At 31.4% G+C, this 20548-nt stretch overlaps 6 protein-coding genes across 6 annotated transcripts; all 6 read left to right on the top strand.

The window, feature by feature from the left end:
* The first annotated feature begins 9 nt into the window (after window positions 1–9).
* On the top strand, window positions 10–915 carry LOC108562356 (short coiled-coil protein B-like). The gene is made up of 2 exons (XM_017920651.1): window positions 10–177; window positions 230–915. The coding sequence occupies exons 1-2, from the start codon at window positions 126–128 to the stop codon at window positions 571–573; spliced, it is 396 nt and encodes a 131-aa protein (XP_017776140.1). The 5' UTR covers window positions 10–125; the 3' UTR covers window positions 574–915.
* Window positions 916–1099: 184 nt separating this feature from the next.
* On the top strand, window positions 1100–2083 carry LOC108562355 (short coiled-coil protein A-like). The gene is made up of 2 exons (XM_017920650.1): window positions 1100–1344; window positions 1396–2083. The coding sequence occupies exons 1-2, from the start codon at window positions 1293–1295 to the stop codon at window positions 1740–1742; spliced, it is 399 nt and encodes a 132-aa protein (XP_017776139.1). The 5' UTR covers window positions 1100–1292; the 3' UTR covers window positions 1743–2083.
* Window positions 2084–2979: 896 nt separating this feature from the next.
* Window positions 2980–3985, top strand: LOC108562366. Its single transcript, XM_017920670.1, has 3 exons — window positions 2980–3156; window positions 3230–3528; window positions 3585–3985. Exons 1-3 carry the CDS (start codon window positions 3111–3113, stop codon window positions 3657–3659), a joined length of 420 nt encoding a protein of 139 aa, XP_017776159.1. The 5' UTR covers window positions 2980–3110; the 3' UTR covers window positions 3660–3985.
* Window positions 3986–10622: 6637 nt separating this feature from the next.
* Window positions 10623–13606, top strand: LOC108562365 (5-aminolevulinate synthase, erythroid-specific, mitochondrial-like). The gene is made up of 8 exons (XM_017920669.1): window positions 10623–10851; window positions 11442–11487; window positions 11562–11717; window positions 11778–11897; window positions 11954–12352; window positions 12410–12609; window positions 12667–13305; window positions 13359–13606. Exons 1-8 carry the CDS (start codon window positions 10843–10845, stop codon window positions 13476–13478), a joined length of 1689 nt encoding a protein of 562 aa, XP_017776158.1. The 5' UTR covers window positions 10623–10842; the 3' UTR covers window positions 13479–13606.
* Window positions 13607–14370: 764 nt separating this feature from the next.
* LOC108562354 (adenosine 3'-phospho 5'-phosphosulfate transporter 1-like) lies at window positions 14371–16322 on the top strand. Its single transcript, XM_017920648.1, has 6 exons — window positions 14371–14532; window positions 14593–14792; window positions 14852–15045; window positions 15265–15489; window positions 15542–15689; window positions 15756–16322. The coding sequence occupies exons 1-6, from the start codon at window positions 14501–14503 to the stop codon at window positions 16271–16273; spliced, it is 1317 nt and encodes a 438-aa protein (XP_017776137.1). The 5' UTR covers window positions 14371–14500; the 3' UTR covers window positions 16274–16322.
* An 843-nt stretch (window positions 16323–17165) lies between these two features.
* Window positions 17166–20291, top strand: LOC108562353 (nicotinate phosphoribosyltransferase-like). Its single transcript, XM_017920647.1, has 9 exons — window positions 17166–17320; window positions 17438–17595; window positions 17752–17922; window positions 17981–18107; window positions 18160–18243; window positions 18301–18425; window positions 18564–18876; window positions 19204–19879; window positions 19936–20291. The coding sequence occupies exons 2-9, from the start codon at window positions 17508–17510 to the stop codon at window positions 20011–20013; spliced, it is 1662 nt and encodes a 553-aa protein (XP_017776136.1). The 5' UTR covers window positions 17166–17320; window positions 17438–17507; the 3' UTR covers window positions 20014–20291.
* The last annotated feature ends 257 nt before the right edge of the window (window positions 20292–20548 follow it).

The following is a 20548-nucleotide window of genomic DNA, read 5'->3' as shown; positions in this document are numbered from 1 at the left end:
AGTGTAACTGAGATCGTCAATAATCGCTTATTTCAGGCATTTCAGTGCGTTTCAGATTTTCAGACATTTACTGCAGTTACGAATGTTTTTTTAAATATTGAATTCTTCGCATAGTTGACGAAAATATGGCAAGCAAATTGCATGATGACATTCCATTAGCCGACGACGATCCGCAAGGTAAATGAATATTCAATTTATTATCCTATAACTATATCTTGTTTATTTGCAGTGATTATATCTGATGAGACTGAAGCAGCTTCAACATATTCCAGTATGATGCATGGACAAAGTATGGATTCTATACAGTCATCATTTACAAATGGCAGTTCGAGTCCACAGCACCATAGCTTGGAAGCAGACTGTAGCCCAGATGAGGTGGAGGAGAAGGCCAGACTAATATCACAAGTTCTAGAGCTACAGAACACTTTGGATGATCTCTCTCAGAGGGTTGACAATGTGAAGGAAGAGAATCTTAAACTGAAATCTGAGAATCAGGTTTTGGGACAGTACATTGAAAATCTCACATCTGCATCTAGTGTATTCTCATCAACACCCAAAGTTAAGAAGAAATAGATGATGGACTGTCTACACTGACATTCTCAATGAAATTGAAAATGTAGCAGATCAAAGAAGGAATGCTTTTATTCAATTCTAGTCTTTAAATTTAATTTCATTTGTTGAAAAAATATGCATGATTCATTTGTTAAATCAAACATTCACATTTTTTTGTAAACTTGAGCTTAATTCAACCTTCTTCTACACTTAGCTTGTACCCTGCACAATTTCTCTAGTTTCTGGAAAAACATCAAAGGATTTATGGTACAAATAACAAAGATCTAAGAATACATTCAATATTGAAACTTGGGCTTGAGCTTTAACTTGGAGTTAAAATGTTTTTTTTTTCGTATTTAATATATAATAAATAAATTTTCAATGTAATCAACTGCATTAGATTGAAAATAAATATTTTTAAACTGATCTAAAAAAATGTAAATAAAGCTAACAAAAAAATCTGTCTTTTTGCACCTTTCTACACATTATTGTCTAAACAATATTTAATTTGATAATGTATAATGTATTAATAATAAAATGAGTTTATGAGGACAAGTTATATTATTTTCATATTATTTTTTAATCACGTCCTACTCTGATGTGCGTGAGCGTTACCATGGTAACGCTGCTAACCGTAGCTATCCAACAAAGAACTTACTGCACGTCTACCCTTCAACCTCAGTACAGTCGGTCCATGAAGATTAATTGAAAAAAATAATAGGAGCTGGTGAAAGATTGAGATGGCTAGTCAACCTCAAGACGATATTATATTAGCCGATAATGATCCAGAAGGTAAGGTTTAAAAGTATATTACACATGTCTTCAACTATCTACCTTTTACAGTTATCATCCCTGATGAAGACGAGGAGCCGGAATCTCCTATGCCTGGTTTAAAGCAAAGTTCAAGTATGGAATCAGTTCATTCATCTTGCACAAATGACAGTGATAGTCCTGAGGAGTTTGATCGGGAGATGGACTGTACTTTAGATCAGAGGAAGGAAACAGCACGACTGATCCAGCAGATTCTAGAGTTACAAAATACTTTGGATGATCTCTCCAAAAGACTTGACCAAATCAAGGTGGAGAATCTCAGATTAAAATCTGAAAATATGGTGTTGAATCAATACATTGAGAATTTGATGTCGGCCACCAGTGTGTTCAACAACACACAAAAGGCTAAGAAGAAGTAAACAGTTATTAATAATGATTCCATTTAAATCTAGTCATTATACTTTTAAATTTAGTTTTTTTAAAACTAAAATATTCTGACAAATACTATTTACTTTAATGAATCTTTATATATATATTATTTTGTCAGATGTGAATTCGAATTTATTGTGCTAAATACCTCACATATAATTGTCTGGTCAATGAGTATGAACAGGCTCAACTGCAAAGAATTATCTTAAATTTATATATTGGAATAAAATTATTTATATTTCATGCAGAAAAAGATGTTTGCAGTTGTATATAAGTTTTTCTATATACAATGGAACCTCGCTTAACGAGTTTAATCCGTTCCAAAATTTCCGGATTTTTACTATTATTGTGAAACATATTCAAAAATACACATAATATGTGTATACAAGTTTTAAAAATGATGTAGCTAGCGCGCAATGCGAGACTTCTCTTCTTATCGTCACTCGTTATGCGAATCGTTGCTCGTTAAGCGAGGTTTCACTGTATATATATATATATATATTTATTATTTTATATTTTATGTACATATTTTTGTATTCAGTGCAATACAGATTTTCTGTAGTGCATTAAAAATGCTCTACAGGCTTTAAATATAAATTGTTCTCTAAAGAGACAAATATTTGTTAGAAACATATAATTATATTGATGCAAATAAAATAAAATAATAATAGAATTAGGAAGTCAAGAATGAAAAATTTACCCTTTATATTACCAATTAAAAACAGTTAAATTAGTTTAGTCTTTTCAGTTTGTATACAATATCTTAATATATATGATAAACTTCTCATGTATTGAGAAATCAAAGATATTGAAATTAAAGCTTTCTTTAATTTATATTTTTCTAAATCATTTATACCACAGATATGTTATGAGCATCGTTCAAAGTGAAATATTAAAAAAAATGTTTTTTTTGGCTATCTACCAATATCTTTCTACATAGAGAAATAAAATTTTATTTATTAAACAAAATTTGTATCATTTTTGCTCTGACTAATTTTCGTCCAATTAGTTCTTGTCTGCTTTTATCCTATTTTCATCGTAATTATTGTACTTACTAATTAATTATTTTAAGAATATTAGTGGTGCTATTTTGAATGTTAATTGGATTATTTATTAACTTATAATTAGCGTTAGATGTATAGAAAGTTGTATATATCCATTCATGTTCATAGTAGAAAAAATGGGAGAAGAATAATGTAGATGTCGTTACTGTTTAATGTGTTTTCTTTCGTTATTCATAAAGAAAGTGGAGAGGTGTGGCAAGAATTGTTAGTATTTGACCATTTAATTTCATTTCAGTTTGGTATATCTTTAATTGTGTACGTGTAATCAAAAGTATTCTAAATATATTATATAAAATGAGAGGAATAATATTCATACTTTTTCTGGTGTCCATGAATGTCTGTAAGTAGAGATAAGATAGGAATGTTTACTAATAAACAGATCCCAAATAAACATAGTTTATTTATCAATGTAGGTTTGGGGCTGGAATGCTATGTGTGTCAAAATCAAGAAATAAACCAAGGGAAGTGTGTGAAAACAATAAAGACCTGTGAGCAGGGTGAAGATGTTTGTTTGACTGAAATTAGATGGGGAAGCACACCGTACTGGCAGCAAGGTGCATTGAAACAATTTTACATCTCGAAAGGTTGTTCAACAAAGGATAAGTGCCAAAGATACAGGGAAAGCAACATGCGCCTGTGCACTAATATTTGGTATGAGGATTGGAAATGCTCAGAATGCTGTAAAGGGGATAAATGCAATTATTACATTATTGTAAGTGTGTATTAAAATTTAATTAAATTATTATTAATTCATTTTCATTATTTCAGTCTGGTGCCTTATCAAATTCAATAGGATTGTGGACAATCCTTTTCAGTTCAATTGCAGTTAAATTTTTAAGATAAATACAATATATTGTTTTTATTGTAAATAATAGTTTCTATATTTGTGAGGAAGTTACAACTGAACATCAACTATGACATTCTTCAGCTGTCTTGATGTGTATAGTCTTAAGACTTATTACTCTAACAATCTATGTTTCACTTAGTATTATTTGATTTATCATACGATGGCAAATAGTCAGACTAATGACCATTTTTAATATGTGTTATTTAAGAACTGCAACCTGTCAAATATTAATATTGTAAATAATTTAAAGTGATATTTGTTTTGTACAAAAAAATCGGAATCCGTCCAATGCATTCCAGAGAGAATAGTATTTTTGACATTTTACATTTTTTTAATAAATGAAATAATCCAAATATAAATATTTAACTATTTCTATACAACATTTTATTTTAAAATTTACATTTCAGGATCTATATTTGTCATTAATTGGTTCTTTATGGATGGGTGGGTAATATAATGACGAATATTGTTTTATGATACAAAGTAGTATTTCATGATACAAAATATGACAAATATTGGACTTGAGAAAGTTAGGGACTAACGAATATGGATTCCGCTACTATATTTGGACTGAAGGATTCATTTCAATAGTTTACTTTGTAAATGTGTATAAGTCATAAGATACACCATTTTATATAAAGGTATCCAGTTGGAATTTGGATGCAACTTGTTTGTTTGGTGGATTCCCACGAGAAACACGAATGCTACTGAAGATAATTTAGTTTTTGAAGGAGTGATAAATGGTGTATAGACAATATAAAAAGTGTCATTAAAGAAGGATGATAGTGCCGAGATGTGTAAAGATGAACTGAATCCCTATGATTTTGAAAAAAAATGTTAGAAAGGTATGTGTTTCTTATATAATATATTTATTATTAAATAATACAGTGGATTCTCGCTTAATGAGCAAAATTAATTGAAAGAAAAATGACTCGCTTAACAAGCGACGTTTCGCATGACGAGTGACTTGTGTACACATATGTGAATATGTTTCACTATAGAGTAAAAATCCGAAAATTTTGGAACAGATTAAACTCGTTAAGCGAGGTTCCACTGTATTAATATTTATTGCAACAACCATAATAATACAAATTTAAAAAAAATATGTAAGAAAAATAAAACTAAATTGATTTGTTGCAAAAGGCTACTTTTAATTATTTGTAAAAACAATATTCCAATTCGAGACAAATTATTTTTGTTACACAAAGCGGGTTATTTGATAATTTTGCTATTCTTGTACAATTATAAAAGTACTGAAAAACATTTTTATTTTACTGAATTAAAATTTTGTTTGTATTGAAATTTTCAAACCGGACTATAGTGAATCCGGACTGATGAAAGCAGCACTGTTGGAGGTATTGCTGTATATCTTTAGAATTATTAAAAAAATTCACAAAAATATATATGTTTATCTTGAATGGTAAACAACTTTTCCAATTTGTTGTTGCTAAGTTTATTGTGGATTTGAGGGTTTTCTTTATTGTTATTGTTCAACGTCTGGTACCAAAAATTCCGGTTTGATCGTCTGTTATATGTTCACTTATTTTTTTTATATATTATACAAACAATATTCATCCGATTCATTAATTTACTTACATCTGTTTTTTTATAATTTTGTTATATTATTAAGATTTATGATATTTAATATTAGTAAATTTATTAGCAAAATGAATGATAAAAAAAATGTCTCGATGAGAAGGGAAGTCCCAGATTTCTAAAACTTGTGTACTCATGTGTGTATTTTTGAATATGTTTCACTATACGAGTAAAAATCCGAAAATTTTGGAACGGATTAAACTCATAAGAGTATATTGTATATTTATTTTTACTACTTTTTTTCTATTGGTCAATATGAATATCAACAGAGATTTATTTACTTGTCACCACATAATATTATTAATGTTCTTTTGCAACGAGTAGCAATTTATATTATTTTATTATATCCGCTTTCTTCAACAGAATATTTCGAGTTGATGAAAATTTGCAAGTACGTGCTAGAATCATTAATGGCGCCAACGCTATGGAATTGCAGTAGGCGTTGATTACATCATTACATACAAATGTTACATAAGAAAACATCTTAGCCTCGATAATCTCTCAGACATTGTGTTCTTCTAAATATTTCTTGATTATCAATATTCTTCTGCTGTTTAATTCATTTTCATCGTCCAGTACTTAACGTTATAAGCTTATTACATCTCAACAATTGTAATTTTTATGTAATATATTTTCAAATATTTATCCCGAGAAGAGGTTCGTGACCTTGACTTGAAAGGATCAATAGTTCAAAAAAAAATGTTCGAAGACTTAGTGCATGCAATTTATCCATTTACGTGTAACTCGCTTTTCGATGAGCACGACATTTGGCTCATAATGTGTTTACTTTGAGATTATCTATTTGTGTTATTATCTAAAATATTTGGACACGTTAATTGAAATTTGAATTATCGTGGATAATTATTTTTTTCTCTTATGAAATAATCGTCTCTAGCATGCGACAAATATGAAGTTTAACTGTGCAATTAATAAATGTGTAAAAAGCATTGACATTACTAATGTAGTATAGGTCGATAGGGAAAATGCCAACGCTGTGGGAAATGATGCACACAGTTTGGAATGCTTGGATAAAAGGTTAAATCACAAGACAGGAGAATTGAGGATTGTGCAAAGAAACCATAATATATAGCAGGGGTGGCCAAACTGTGGATTGCGAGCCGCATGCGGCTCTTCAATAATTTTGTTGAGCCATAACAAAACACAAATATTGTATATATTCTATATTTTTTTAAAATTATTATACCAAAAATTTTATGTGCGGCTCTCAATAAGTTGCGGCTTGCTGCAAAAAGTCTGGCCACTCCTGATATATACTGAAGTAAAGGATAAACAATCATACCATGGAACAGCTAAATTTTATAATGATTTTTAATAGATGATTTTTACGAATTTCGATTTGAACCTTCTGCTTTAGGAATTAATACTCAGTGCCTAAGAAATCACATTCAAATATCAATTGGTACAAATTTTTTCACTAGGTGGCGATACTGCTCTGAAGTGTTTACGTTACATCTTTAAACTATAGTAACATCAGATACGATTGACTACTTTACCCGTAATACTATTACGTTTGTTTTCTAAGTGGTAAGTAAACGTAACCTTGGACTCATTAATAAAATCCGAAAGATCAGAAGTGCAATTCAATCAATGATTCTTTCCAGGTATAAAAACCAAAAAGGAAATTGAAATATTCCACTTGTCTGCAACGCATATATGTTTCGTTGTTTCAAATGATTTTGATCAATAATCAAGGACATTTCTCCAGCCTTTTTCGACTTGATGCAATTTGTTGATAATAAATGTATTACGTAGGCAAATAATTTCTGTAGTCTTGCGTAACTACTCTGCATTACGGGCATAAATAATAGCTGATTGAAAAGAGTATAGTTTTTTGCTTGTCGATTGCTTTGTCACAATAATTATTCCTCGTGACTCGACATTTTTGTTTATTGAAGCAAATATCAGTAGCAAAAATACAAATTTTTCTTCAAATAAACACCAAGATTAAAAAAAAATAATTATAATAATACAGGAAATCCTTAACTTAACAAAAAGTGTAAAGTCACATTATTTCAACACTTGCATAATATTTTAATATCTTAAGATACATTTCTAAACCATATTCAATCTATTTTTCACCTAATTAGTAATATACATAAACTGATATTGTTTCTACAAACTAATTAATTTTCTCTGTTCAAGAAATAGGATTAAATGTTTATTTATAAGAAATTACGTAAAAGGAAAATCTCATTTCATACTAAATAAATTTTGAAATAATTGCAAGACTTTCATGCAAATAATTGGAAAATGTAATTATTTTTTGACGACTTCTTAATTTGAAAAATTAATTATACTGTAATTATTTTAATATTTATAAAGGAGTTATGTGTTTCTGGAAATGACCTTTACACGAGGCAATTTCTCCAAAGCAATGGATAACAAAGAAAAAGGCACTCGTTGTTGTTACGAACGTTATTTTTAAACAACCTTTTCTTTTGTAAACTGACATTAAATAGAGTTACGTAAATAAGTAATTTTTTAATAAAATATAGATTTTTTTTGTCAGGAAAAAGGCCAATGACTATGGCGTTTTTCACAAGGTCAAATAAGTAGATTTAGAAAAGAAAACACGCGTATGTTTAATAACTATTGGATTTGATTCATGTCAAAGGTCAGGTGATATATTTATTTATCAACAACTCAGGTTTATATATAATTTTTTGTAAGAAATTTTTGTATTCGCTTCTACTTATATCATTGATAAATAAAAAAAACATGAGCAAAAATAAGTGTGCTTTGTATTGCAACATGCTTATTTGCTAATTCACACGGTAATTATCAATTAACAATTAATTTCAGCATCGGCATTTTTGTTCATTTAATTATGGTCAAAAAAGATATGATTGAAGCACGTCGTAAATAAATGCATGCCATTTTCAACAGTCACTGTAAAAATGGTTTTTATCATTCATATGCAACAACACATCCTGTTTTGTCATTGTTTTCCAAATACGGTGTCTGCAGTATTCAATTATATAATTTTATTCATTAACAAAAAACAATTAGTTAGATTATTGATGTAGATCTGTAATGCAAAACGTATATTTTTTTATATATATTAGTATTTGCAGAAAATACTATCTTATATCTGATTAGATAACATCAAAAAAATGCGACAGAGAAACGATCTATTATAATATCATTGAATTATTATTATTACATGAATAAATAATTTAGAAAACCTATATTACTGTTAATTGGAAAAATTAATTATCTGTAATCCACTAATTAAGAATTGCGGAGTTGTATTTTCTTAAAATTAAGCTAAAATCGAAGAGACTTACAAATTTTGTATGGATATCTACCATTCTAGAAAAATGGAATAGATTATAAAAACGCTTTCTTTACGTAATTATTATAGATATTATATGCAATGCAACTCAAACTTATTTTTCACTACGGTACTATTAGAAATGTTATGTTTTTAATAGATATAATATTTTTTTGTTGAAATTATCAAGATGAAAATCAAAGATAATCTTAATTCACATAATAATTTTGTATTATCTTATCACGTAACTGTATATTTTTATTGAAATATATATATATATAAAATAAATATTCGATATTAAAAATTAACAAAACTTTCACATTTCATTATATATAAAAGGAAAAATGATTTATAAAACAATATTGTTAAGTAGTTATGTAATTATTAAAAATTATGTGTATCACTAAAATTAATCGAAATATTCAAATAAAAGTCGTTATCAATTATTTGCACTTCAGTGATAAAACTTTGTGCTCCTCGCATTTATTTTTTTGTTTTAATATTTCGCCATGATTATTGCTTATTACGTAATTTTGTTATTTTTTTTTGCATTATAGTGGAGGATGATTGGTGATTTTATTATCAATTATATTAATAGGTTAGATAGGTGATAAATTTAGATATGCCTTTTCCAAAAAATCACTTTTATTTTACAGTTATTTCAAATTGGATTTATATAATGTAAAGAAATTTTGTGTTTTATTGTTGAAATTATACTTTAATACGTTACAGCAATTACTTGCAATATACCGTACAGGACTGTTTGAAACCGGACTATCAAGGAACTAAATAAAATATAAATAAACCACACAAAAAGATATCAGACTATGGATCAATATATTGTTTTTACTAAATTGAATATAAAAATCAATCGGTAAATTAAATTGGGATGAAAATAAGTAAATATGTAAAATAAATAAGAACGCCTTTACTGATGAAAACAAATCCTTTTAATATACGGTATCGCATAACAGCACGATTTACTACAGCCCAGTACAACCGTTATTCGAGTGACTACAATTTCATACGTTACTAAATTATGTTAAATGGTTATTTTAAATTAAATTTTAAAAAATGATCGGTCTATAATCATATGTTAATTATTCAATATTTTTTTAAATTAATGTTATAAAAAAAATACTAATAATTGATGATATTTGAAAATAGTATAAAATTGTGGACATGTTTAACGTTGCTGGTGGTGTTATCATACATATAGGGTGTGATGATCCATATGTCCCGAGAGTATTGATTCTTGAGGAATTCCAGCTGATGGATGAAGAATGAGGGTTATCGATTACTTCATATTCTAGGAATTGTCTCATATTCTAGGAATTTTAGAAATGTATATAGTACAAAAATTCTAATGCACAAAGTAAGTAAACAACTTTTGTGCCGCCAAATTTTGAAATCGTTAAAAGTGTGCCACGACAAAATTTTGAGAATCAAAGGGTTCATCAAAGGGTTATACTTTGATGAAAAATGGGCTAATAAATTAACTTAATTACTATATATTAAATGAAGAGAACCATCAAATTTTTCAATATCGCATGAAAACATTACTAATGACACAATCGCATGTTCCAAATATTTCTAATTCTGTAAACTCTAATAAAGAGCCAGGACACTACTTTGAGTAATTAAACGATGTAAAGACACGAATTGGTTTTGGCGAAGTCCTCGATTCTATGGCACGATTTGGCATTAGTTACTTTCATTTACATGTTTTATTGACAAAAATTGATTAATGTATATATTATATAATTTTATTTAGATACTGATAATCGTTACTACAAAATATTTGCTAATAACGATAACAGATTTTCATAAAAAATAATCTTTTTATATTTCCATTTCCAACAATTTTACACTTAAATTTTAGAAATCGTGAATATCAAAGATTATTTATTACCATAACAATAATATTGTCGATGATATTTGTAACAACGTGTGTGATGTATTTTGTTCTTCGTCAGAATGTGGAACAATTGTAAGTTAAAATTCAGACTTAATAATTAAAGGGGACGCGTTTGTGGTGTATATAAAAATCGGATTGAACGAAGTCCATTCAGTCTGCGACCCACCGTTGACGCGTGTTTGTTATTTCAAATATTCAATACATTATTTTGTGTATTTTGTTGTAAATTCTTATTTTTATCTCTTATTCTCGTTGAGGTTTATTAACATATATAGTTTTTGTCATCGAAAGGCGATTTCCAATTGAAAGCTGATTTTACCGCACGCAACTAATAGTGAGAGTGGATTCTGGGTGTTTTCGATTAGCAAGGATGTCTCTGGTGAGTTATTTTCTTTCGCACTTCCGGTTCGCACGCGGATTTGGTTTTGGACGCTGATAACTGTTCGTCGTAAATAAGTTTGTTTGTCTGCGGTAATTTATCAGAGTAGTCTAACTGCCGCCACCTAATTAGAACGATCCCATAACAGTTTTTAGTTGTAATTCTTCTATAAGAAGTCCAAATTTTAAAAAGTTACTTTGGCCAGCATCTTGAAGGTTCGCAAAACAAAATCATTATTTTTAATTCAGTCTCGAAATCCGACGCGGGTTTTACGGCTGTCCGAGAGGTGGGGCTTTCCCAGATAGTCCTCTCAATTGGATATCAGGGAATAGATAAAGGGACCTTCTCGATCGGGGAAAAGGAAAATCCTGCCAGCGAAATTTCGATAAGTAGTCATGCGCGTTGAAAATTAAATGATATAAAACCGCTGATATGACGAGAGGGGAACACTCGTTTTCTTGATTAGTATGAACTGTGTGACGTTCACGGCAGTTTTGTGAATACGACCGAGAAGTGAAGTTGACCTACTCGTGCCTACTTACTTTCCAATTCTTCCAACTTGTATTAAGACTTGTATAAAATCGTTACAGGGTCTCTCGAAGCAACTGACGAGGCTACAGCAAGTTTCTCAGTACCGTAAGTCGCGTTACGTAACTGTTATATAATGAGAGTTCTTTAATATTGACTCTTATTTTCTTTTGCACATATAGAAATAACGAAGAACTATACAACTATGCCTTGTCCCTTTTTGACAAAGCTCACCACAGCTTATGTGAGGAATTATGGACCGACTTTATTGAAAACTTTCGGAAGTCAGTGCCCAGTTATGTCGCACTCAATCAGCAACATGACTCCAGCCAGCCAAGGTAAGAAAACACCGCGAAAATAGTAATTTGATATTAACGAAGCACCGTCGCATTTATTAGAACAGGTGGAACCGGATAACGTTGGTACCAAGAAATGTCCATTCTTGAATGAAGTTCCTGATATGGTGAAGGAGGCTAGCCATGAAGACATCATTGAATTAGATTCAAAGCCGTCTAATGGTATTAGTTCATAAAACGACTGTCGTGTCCTCAATTAAATTGGATTTCCCTTTTAGATGTATTCCAATATGATCAGTTTTTCCACCAACAAATTCTGAAGAAAAAGACAGATCATTCTTATAGAATCTTTAAGAAGGTGAACCGTTTGGCCGGTCCTGGTCAATTTCCCAAGGCAGTGGAGTACTCTTGGGGCGAAAGGCCGATTACCGTCTGGTGCTCAAATGATTATTTGGGCATGTCATGTCATCCAGAGGTCAAAAAAGCGGTGCGTACCGCGCTTGATAAATACGGTGCTGGTGCTGGTGGTACCAGGAATATATCAGGGAATTCAATCTACCACGAAAAACTTGAAAATATTCTAGCCGCGTTGCACCAAAAGGAAGGAGCATTGTTATTCACTTCCTGTTTTGTTGCCAACGATTCAACCTTGTTTACCTTGGCGAAAGCACTACCAGGTGTTTATTACTGAAAAGTAATAGTTTGGGTAGAAAGTTAATATTGGATATTTGTAGGTTGTCATATTTTCTCGGACGAAGGTAATCACGCTTCCATGATTCAAGGAATTCGTAATAGTAAAGTACCCAAGCACATCTTCCGCCATAATGATCCTAAGCATTTAGAGGAACTTCTGAAGTCTGTAGACGTCAACGTACCGAAGATTGTTGCTTTCGAAACCGTGCATTCCATGACCGGCGCCGTCTGCCCCCTAGAAGTAATAAAGACCCAAGTTAATCAAGGAAAGCTGTTACTAAATTTGTTATAATTTAAGGAATTATGCGAAATCGCCCACAAGTACGGAGCGTTAACTTTTGTAGATGAGGTTCACGCTGTTGGACTCTATGGAAACCACGGAGCGGGCATCGGTGAAAGAGATAACCAATTGCATAATATGGATATAATATCAGGTACATTGGGTAAGGCCTTCGGTAACGTGGGTGGCTATATAGCTGGAAGTGCGTCTCTGGTGGACATGATTAGATCGTACGCAGCCGGTTTTATATTCACCACTTCACTACCACCAACGGTGTTGGCTGGTGCCGTTAAGGCTATCGAAGTATTGGCATCCGAAGAAGGTAGAGAGCTAAGAGCGCGTCACCAGGAAAATGTAAAATACCTAAGAAACACGTTACTTAGACACGGTTTCCCGGTAGAGCACACCCCTAGCCACATTATCCCAATTAAAATCGGTAACCCTCAACAATGCACCCAAGTCTCGGATATGCTGATTAAGCAAAAAGGTCATTACGTCCAAGCAATTAATTATCCGACGGTCGCGAGAGGCCAGGAGAAACTGCGGTTGGCTCCGACGCCTCATCACACCAAAGAGCTTATGGATTTGCTCGTCTCGGATTTACAAGAAATCTGGATCAATCTAGGACTTCCATTCACCGGCCTGCAATGTAGCAAAGTAGGTTATAATAGTATATAATCTAAACCATACATAATTTCTGACGTTTTTAGGAATGCAACTTTTGCAATAAATCTATTTTGTTCGACTACTTCGAAGCTCGCACCAGAAAGTGTTCTAATAATATAATTTGTGATATACCGAATTGCCCGCAAATGGTAGCTGCTCTCTAAGTTATCAAACATATTGTGCAACCTGTCTAAGCAATAGATAGATTTCGTATATTTATGTGTATACACATATTTAAATAGATACACGTACACAAAAGGTGAAGGCAGAATACATAAATATATAAAGCAAATTATTTATATTTTATTTTAAATACACAAAAACTAATATGTATATTCCTATGCAGAAAAATAATGGTCTATAGCCCCTTACGCAATATGTACTATTGTGTGCTAATAAAGAAACTATTTATTTATTTATATTTTTAGTTCATTAATATTTATGAAAGTTCATATCGTTTTAACGATTTCGAATAACTAACATTTATTTCCACTTACATGTCAATTTGGTCTTCCAGCTAAATCTTCTGTACATTAATTGAATGGTAAAATAAAGACGTATTATTTAGATGATTTCACTTCTTTCTTGAGTCAGGTTTTAAGTTGATTAAGTTGGTAAATTGGATTCCAAATATATATATATTCAGTAGAAAGCAGAGATTGCTAAACATGTTGGAAAATATTAAGATGTGTATTTGTCAATGAATATTTTATTTGATATTAAGATTAATTTACACCGATTATCACGAAAATCTGATACGAAAGGCCGTTGGTTCGATTCTAAAAAATCAACAAAATTTGTGCAGCCAATAAACCCGAAAAGGGGTAGAAATATATCAATAATAAATTGATATAAATCTCTTTTATATAACAAAAAGATTAATTTACATTTAATTGAAGCAATGAAATCTTTACATTACAATATAATATAAATAACATAAGTATTACAAGAAGTAGCGGTTGTATCAGTTATGAGTTGTATTTGTACTTGATAGACATGTAACGTATGTAACTGAAGTATTTTGAGGGTTGCCTAAATTACTCTTAGTTGGCATTAGTGCTCACTCCCTTTATCCTTCATATATATTGATGTTGTGGTTGTGAAGTGTTGTAATTTTAGGTTACCCAATTTGTTTATTTTGGATCTGGGTAGTTGTAAACAGTAGTATTGGGAGGATCTATGTAAGATGACTAAATATGCACCGGAAATACTTATTCTGTAATTAACATTTTGTAAGTAATCAGATCTTGTGACTGTACTGTAAAATCCTCATTTCAGCTCAATATTTGTATCTTCGGCCTCACTCCTGCTGCTCATCAATAAAGCTGTCTACAGTCCAGAATTATTACAAAATGTAGCCCCAGAATACAGCTGGCTAATTGATGGTTTCATCAACTTGCTGTGCTACTCCACAATACTGATACCAGGTTACTTAGTATATAAATACATTAAGAAAATCAACTACTTAGATAAAGCAGGTATTTCTTTACGACAATAACTAAAAGTTGTAACTAATAAATATTGTTTTTGATTTTAGTTGGAAACAATTGCATTGTTACATTGATACAAAAGTGCTTTCAAGAGGATGAAAGTCTAGATAGAACAGTCTCAGCTACACAAACTGCCTCACAAAGAACTGAATGTAATACTGCAATACGTCTGTTATTCTATTTTGTATGTCTTCAGCTGTCTTTGGTGTCTTGGGGTGTTCTACAAGAAAAAGTTACTCATGTATGTTAAAATAAGACTTATTTATTTCTGTCTGCATATTTCAGATTCATATATAGTAGAAATTGAAAAGAGAAACAAACGCAATATTAAATTTAAAGCGTTTAATTTCCTTTTTGAACGGTTCTAAAAATCAAATTCTTATTTTTGTTGAATTCGATTCGTTAAATCAGAATTGCTTAAGTCAGTGCAATTAATTTATATTTGTTTATTTCTTTTTAGGAGTATGTGAATGAGAAGAAAGAAGTTGGCGTGTTTAAAGACTCGCAATTTTTAGTGTTCATTAATAGGATTCTTGCTTTTACTATATCTGGAATTGTTATGTGTTTGCGCAGACAGCCAAGACATAAGTGTCCTATGTACAAATATGTTTTTTGTTCTCTATCAAATATTTTAAGTTCCTGGTGTCAATATGAAGCTCTCAAATACGTGTCTTTCCTTCATCAAGTAAATATTTAATAATATATTGTTATATAATAGTAATTTCATTGTGGTTTAGGTACTAGCCAAAGCGGCAAAAACAATCCCTGTTATGATTATGGGTCGAATTGTATCACGGACGAAGTATGAAAAGTACGAATATATAACAGCGTGCGTCCTATCTGCTGGAATGTTATTCTTTATGTGGGATACAGGGAATGACAAAGGTTGTTATTTGCTTCTTAAATTGATCTCAACACGTTAAAATTGACATGACATCATTTTTCTTCTAGATACATCCACCTCAATAACTACATTCTCTGGTGCAATCCTTCTTTGCTCGTATATTGCGTTCGACAGTTTTACTACAAATTGGCAAGGTGCTCTCTATACCCAATATTCCATGACACCGATTCAGATGATGTGCGCGGTGAACTTATTCTCCTGCTGTTTTACAGCAGTTTCGTTATTCCAACAAGGAAGTTTCATACACTCATTAAATTTTATGATCAAATTCCCAAGGTTCATAGTTGACTGTGTTCTGTTATCTATTTGTTCCGCGGTCGGCCAACTCTTCATTTACAGTACCATCGCAGACTTCGGTCCTCTGGTCTTTGCCATCATTTCTACGATCCGACAAGGATTCTCTGTAATAATGAGTTGCATACTGTTTGAACATGAGGTGCATTCGTTAGGTATATTCGGACTATTTCTTGTTTTCCTTAGTCTTTTCTTTAGGATCTACTGTTCACATAGAAGCAAAGTTCTACGGAAGCGCGCTCGAATCAATAACGAAAGTATCAAACATTAGATACTGTAAGGATAACATTTTAAAACATTGTATATAATTTAACTAAAATTAATTATTTTCACAATATATATATATAAAAATATAATATTTTACAGGGTACATTTGGGATTGTGTTAATATTGATTTCTCCTGTTTCAAATTATTTGGATAATTTAGCATTGTTTTTCCAATCAGATTTGATTCGACTTTATACATTTTTTTAAACACATATTTATTTTAGTTTGGAAATGTTGGCTACAACTTAATTTTTTATAAACATATACGTGCGATTCACAATTTTGTATGATATTTTACACTTAAAAACATCCCCGAATATGTGACTACATTATTTGTTCACTAAAAGATATTAACATTTAGTATTCCATACGAGGACTTGTTTTGGAATAAATGGAATGTTAGTTGTTATTTATATGGTACTAATACTATTTATTGGACGTTAAATATATGGATTTTTGTTGATTTTTTCCAATTTATTTTGTAGAATAATATTTTCTCTTGTTTTATTCCAAAAGCTTACGTTAAACGAATTTTCTTCAAACGCATTATCAATTTTATTGAAGTAAAGTAAAATAAAACTATTATCTTTTCTAATACTTAACACTTGCTCTCTTTTTTCAGTAATAGCAGTATTCGAACGCATTATACGAGCAAAAGCGTATAACTTAAAATAATTGTAGTTCATGCAACTGCTTCTTCCATTTCTTAATGCATCAAATTGCACGCCCTGACAAACTTTTAAAGTAAAAACCTACTTATTTAAACACATTTATTATAAATAAAATCAATAAAAAAAAGATATTTTTTACAGATATATTCAAGTAAAACATTTCATACTAGATTATAAAACATGTGTCATATAACAAGATTTCTATTTTAATAAGGTGTAGGATTGGTTACATGCACCACAGAGTGCGAGCTTAGTTGCATACTTCCACTTCGTTTAGAGTGTAAGGAACAGAAGAAGAAGAATATATGAAAACAATTTTCACAAATATAAATAAAATAATAGTGTAATTAATTCAAATCAAAGTATTCTATTCTAAAATAGTAAGTAAATATTTGTATTGAGTTCCGAATTCTCTCTTATTTCCTGCCGTATTGAAGATGTCATATCAACTTTTATTGCATACGTTATACATGTAATTGCATGTAACAATTTTGCAGTATCCATTTGATGCCCCCGTCACATACGTTCATTCAATCTAAGTGGAGTCTGTTTGTCGAATAAATCATCATGACTGAAAATACCATCATCGAGGCTTACCATATTACGGAGACGAGGTTAGGTCATCATAATAGGATTGTCCAGCCCTTACTTACTGGTAAAAACAATTATTTAATACTTTCCCGCCATTGGTATACGAAACCCGGTTGCGAATGTTAGTTGCAAAACATACGTTTCGAACCCTCAAATGTTTTCTGATGTTATTAATTTAGTCTTCAGTAAGATAATTCAACTATTATTATTTTTCATCCAGACTTGTATCAGATCACGATGGCGTATGCTTATTGGAAATCCGGAAAGACGAAGGATTTTTCCGTCTTCGATCTGTTCTTTCGGAAAAATCCATTCCAAGGAGAATTTACAATCTTCGCCGGTCTTGAAGAGAGTTTGAAGTTTCTGAAGCGCTTCCACTACTCAGAAAGTGGTAAATGGTTGTTGTGAATGGATGATTATCAGAAAACTAAATGAAAACTGTTTTTCAGATATCGAATATTTGCGGCAGACGCTTCCGGATACAATCGATGATGAATTTTTCGATTACCTGAGCAAATTGAATACCAACGACGTGACTTTATATGCTGTGGAGGAGGGTTCAGTCGTATTTCCTAGGTACTTAGTGTAGACGCACTCTTTATTCGTTTAACGAATAGTTTTCTTCTAGAGTGCCGTTAATGCGCATTGAGGGTCCTTTGATCATAGTCCAACTTTTGGAGACTACATTACTAACACTAGTTAACTATGCTAGGTATGAGTAGAATGAAGACTTTAATAAGAGCGATGATTTGATTTTGGGATATTTTAGTTTGATGGCAACAAATGCAGCTAGGTACAGGATGGCAGCTGGAGATTTAAAATTACTTGAATTTGGATTACGGAGAGCTCAAGGTCCAGACGGTGGTTTATCAGCGTCAAAGTATTCGTATATAGGTGATTACTAATAATGATAACCTTTGGTGAAAGCACAAACATCATTTAAAATGACAAATGAAACACTTGGATTTGGATGAATGCTATGATACACCACTATACACACAATTTTTCCCTTCTTTTGTTTTTGTCGTGTAGGTGGATTTGATGGTACGAGCAATGTGTTAGCTGGGAAACTGTTCAACATTCCGGTGAAGGGCACTCACGCACACTCTTACATCACTTCGTTTACCGACTTGACAGAACTTAAAACATGTATGCTAATACCAAAAGCTGGTGGTGAATTCAGGAATGTTTCTCAGCTAGCTATAAGCTGGAGGCTAAAGCTGACCTCTCTATTCAAAGTAGTCAGCATGGAGGCAAGTGATGGCGAATTGGCTGCCTTCATCTCCTTCGCTGTAGCCTTTCCAGATGGTTTTATGGCACTTGTCGATACGTATGATGTCAAAAGGTATTTCTATCGCTTGATCATAGCTATCGCAATGTGGCCTTACATAAAATACAATTTGATTTTGCAACATAAAATAAGTAATTTTAAAGGACACATTTGAATAAACGACAGAAGATTGGGAATCTTTAAATTTCCAAATTATAAGATCATTTAGTTATGATTGTTTAAGTGGAACAATCTTCGCCTTAAAGAAAATAGTTTGAAGATAAAGTAAATGCGGTAACAAGAAAATAAGAATGCTCTAGGTTGGAATCTAAATTTTGCTTCTAAATTAACAAAGCTTATTTTACAAAACTATATTACATAGTATTTTTTTTTTCTTTGTAGGAGTGGTCTATTGAATTTCTGTGCTGTTGCTTTGGCACTGAATGATTTGGGATATCAGGCGATAGGTATCCGAATCGATAGTGGAGACTTAGCTTATCTATCCAATGTGGCTAGACAATTCTTCTTAGAAATTAGTAAAAAATACGACATCCCTTGGTTTGCCGGACTCACGATCATGGCTTCAAACGATATCAATGAAGAAACAATCCTTAGTTTAAATGATCAAGGACATAAGATCGATTGTTTTGGAATTGGAACCCATTTAGTTACCTGCCAGAGACAACCGGCACTAGGTTGTGTATTTAAAATGGTAGAATTAAATGGACAACCCAGAATGAAACTAAGTCAGGACGTTGGAAAAGTAACCATGCCAGGTCGCAAAGATGTCTATCGTCTGTATAGCGAAAGCGGCGATGCTTTGATCGATCTATTACAAAAGTCTTCGGAGGAAGCTCCACAGGTTAACCAAAAAGTACTTTGTAGACATCCGTTCGAGGAGTCAAAACGCGCTTATGTAACGCCGTCAAAAGTGGAGAAATTATTAAGAATTTACTGGAAGGACGGTCAAATCATAGAACCACTTCCCAACTTATCGGAAATACGAAATAAAGTTCAAGCTTCGCTAAGAACTCTCAGACCGGATATTAAACGAAATTTAAATCCAACGCCATTTAAAGTATGTATATACACTTTTCATGCGAAAGTTATTATTGACTTATTCTTCTTTCTCAGGTAGCTGTTAGTTATAACTTATACAAATTTCTACACGACTTATGGCTGCAGAACGCTCCGATTGGCGAACTTTCATAAACTGAAAAGTTTCCATCTAAATTATATACCATTAAATAAATTATGTAGCCAACAGTTGAAAGTTATTCAAGCTTCAAATAATGAAAGATAGTTTTGGTGTCTTCGAAAGTTAAGGAGAGCGGTGAAACCAAACAAATGCATTTGTCTGTGTTTTACAGTTCAAAAGAAAATTTATTAATCTTAGTTACTAAAATATCTAATAATAATATTATTGTTATAAAATGTAATTGCTTTCTATTAGATGAGATCTTGATATATTAAATATTTTTTTATCAGAATGAGGGTAAATGATTTTATTATTACTACCATTTAAATAAATCTAGCTCTAACTTTATATAGTAAATAAGTATAGTAAATTTGGGTTTCAATTTTAATATAGAATTTAATTTTAATCCCATAGATAAACCAGCGTATGGTAAATCTAGTGGATCAAAACGAGATCCGTAGCATATTCTGTATGAAACAGGTGCAACCTCGTGAAGGTTAAATGCGAACGGTCTTGCATCAATTCAGAGGCTTGTTTTGCGCTTGAATT

This window comes from Nicrophorus vespilloides, unplaced genomic scaffold (assembly GCF_001412225.1).
Source record: "Nicrophorus vespilloides isolate i.1.1-1 unplaced genomic scaffold, Nicve_v1.0, whole genome shotgun sequence".
Classification (NCBI taxonomy): Eukaryota; Metazoa; Arthropoda; class Insecta; order Coleoptera; family Silphidae; genus Nicrophorus; species Nicrophorus vespilloides.
The sequence above is the reverse complement of the archived record's forward strand: the minus strand, read 5'-3'. Positions and strand labels throughout refer to the sequence as shown.

Coding starts and splice junctions, on each gene's coding strand:
- LOC108562354 (XM_017920648.1), top strand. CDS start 14,501: ATGACTAAATATGCACCGGAAATACTTATTCT. Junction 15,490..15,541: donor ACGTGTCTTTCCTTCATCAA/GTAAATATTTAA, acceptor ATTGTGGTTTAG/GTACTAGCCAAAGCGGCAAA. Junction 15,690..15,755: donor GGATACAGGGAATGACAAAG/GTTGTTATTTGC, acceptor TTTTTCTTCTAG/ATACATCCACCTCAATAACT.
- LOC108562365 (XM_017920669.1), top strand. Junction 11,718..11,777: donor CATGACTCCAGCCAGCCAAG/GTAAGAAAACAC, acceptor CGCATTTATTAG/AACAGGTGGAACCGGATAAC. Junction 13,306..13,358: donor CCGGCCTGCAATGTAGCAAA/GTAGGTTATAAT, acceptor TGACGTTTTTAG/GAATGCAACTTTTGCAATAA.
- LOC108562355 (XM_017920650.1), top strand. CDS start 1,293: ATGGCTAGTCAACCTCAAGACGATATTATATTAGCCGATAATGATCCA. Junction 1,345..1,395: donor AGCCGATAATGATCCAGAAG/GTAAGGTTTAAA, acceptor TACCTTTTACAG/TTATCATCCCTGATGAAGAC.
- LOC108562366 (XM_017920670.1), top strand. CDS start 3,111: ATGAGAGGAATAATATTCATACTTTTTCTGGTGTCCATGAATGTCT. Junction 3,157..3,229: donor TCTGGTGTCCATGAATGTCT/GTAAGTAGAGAT, acceptor TTATCAATGTAG/GTTTGGGGCTGGAATGCTAT. Junction 3,529..3,584: donor AATGCAATTATTACATTATT/GTAAGTGTGTAT, acceptor TCATTATTTCAG/TCTGGTGCCTTATCAAATTC.
- LOC108562353 (XM_017920647.1), top strand. CDS start 17,508: ATGACTGAAAATACCATCATCGAGGCTTACCATATTACGGAGACGAGG. Junction 18,108..18,159: donor GGTTCAGTCGTATTTCCTAG/GTACTTAGTGTA, acceptor GTTTTCTTCTAG/AGTGCCGTTAATGCGCATTG. Junction 19,880..19,935: donor TAAATCCAACGCCATTTAAA/GTATGTATATAC, acceptor CTTCTTTCTCAG/GTAGCTGTTAGTTATAACTT.
- LOC108562356 (XM_017920651.1), top strand. CDS start 126: ATGGCAAGCAAATTGCATGATGACATTCCATTAGCCGACGACGATCCG. Junction 178..229: donor AGCCGACGACGATCCGCAAG/GTAAATGAATAT, acceptor GTTTATTTGCAG/TGATTATATCTGATGAGACT.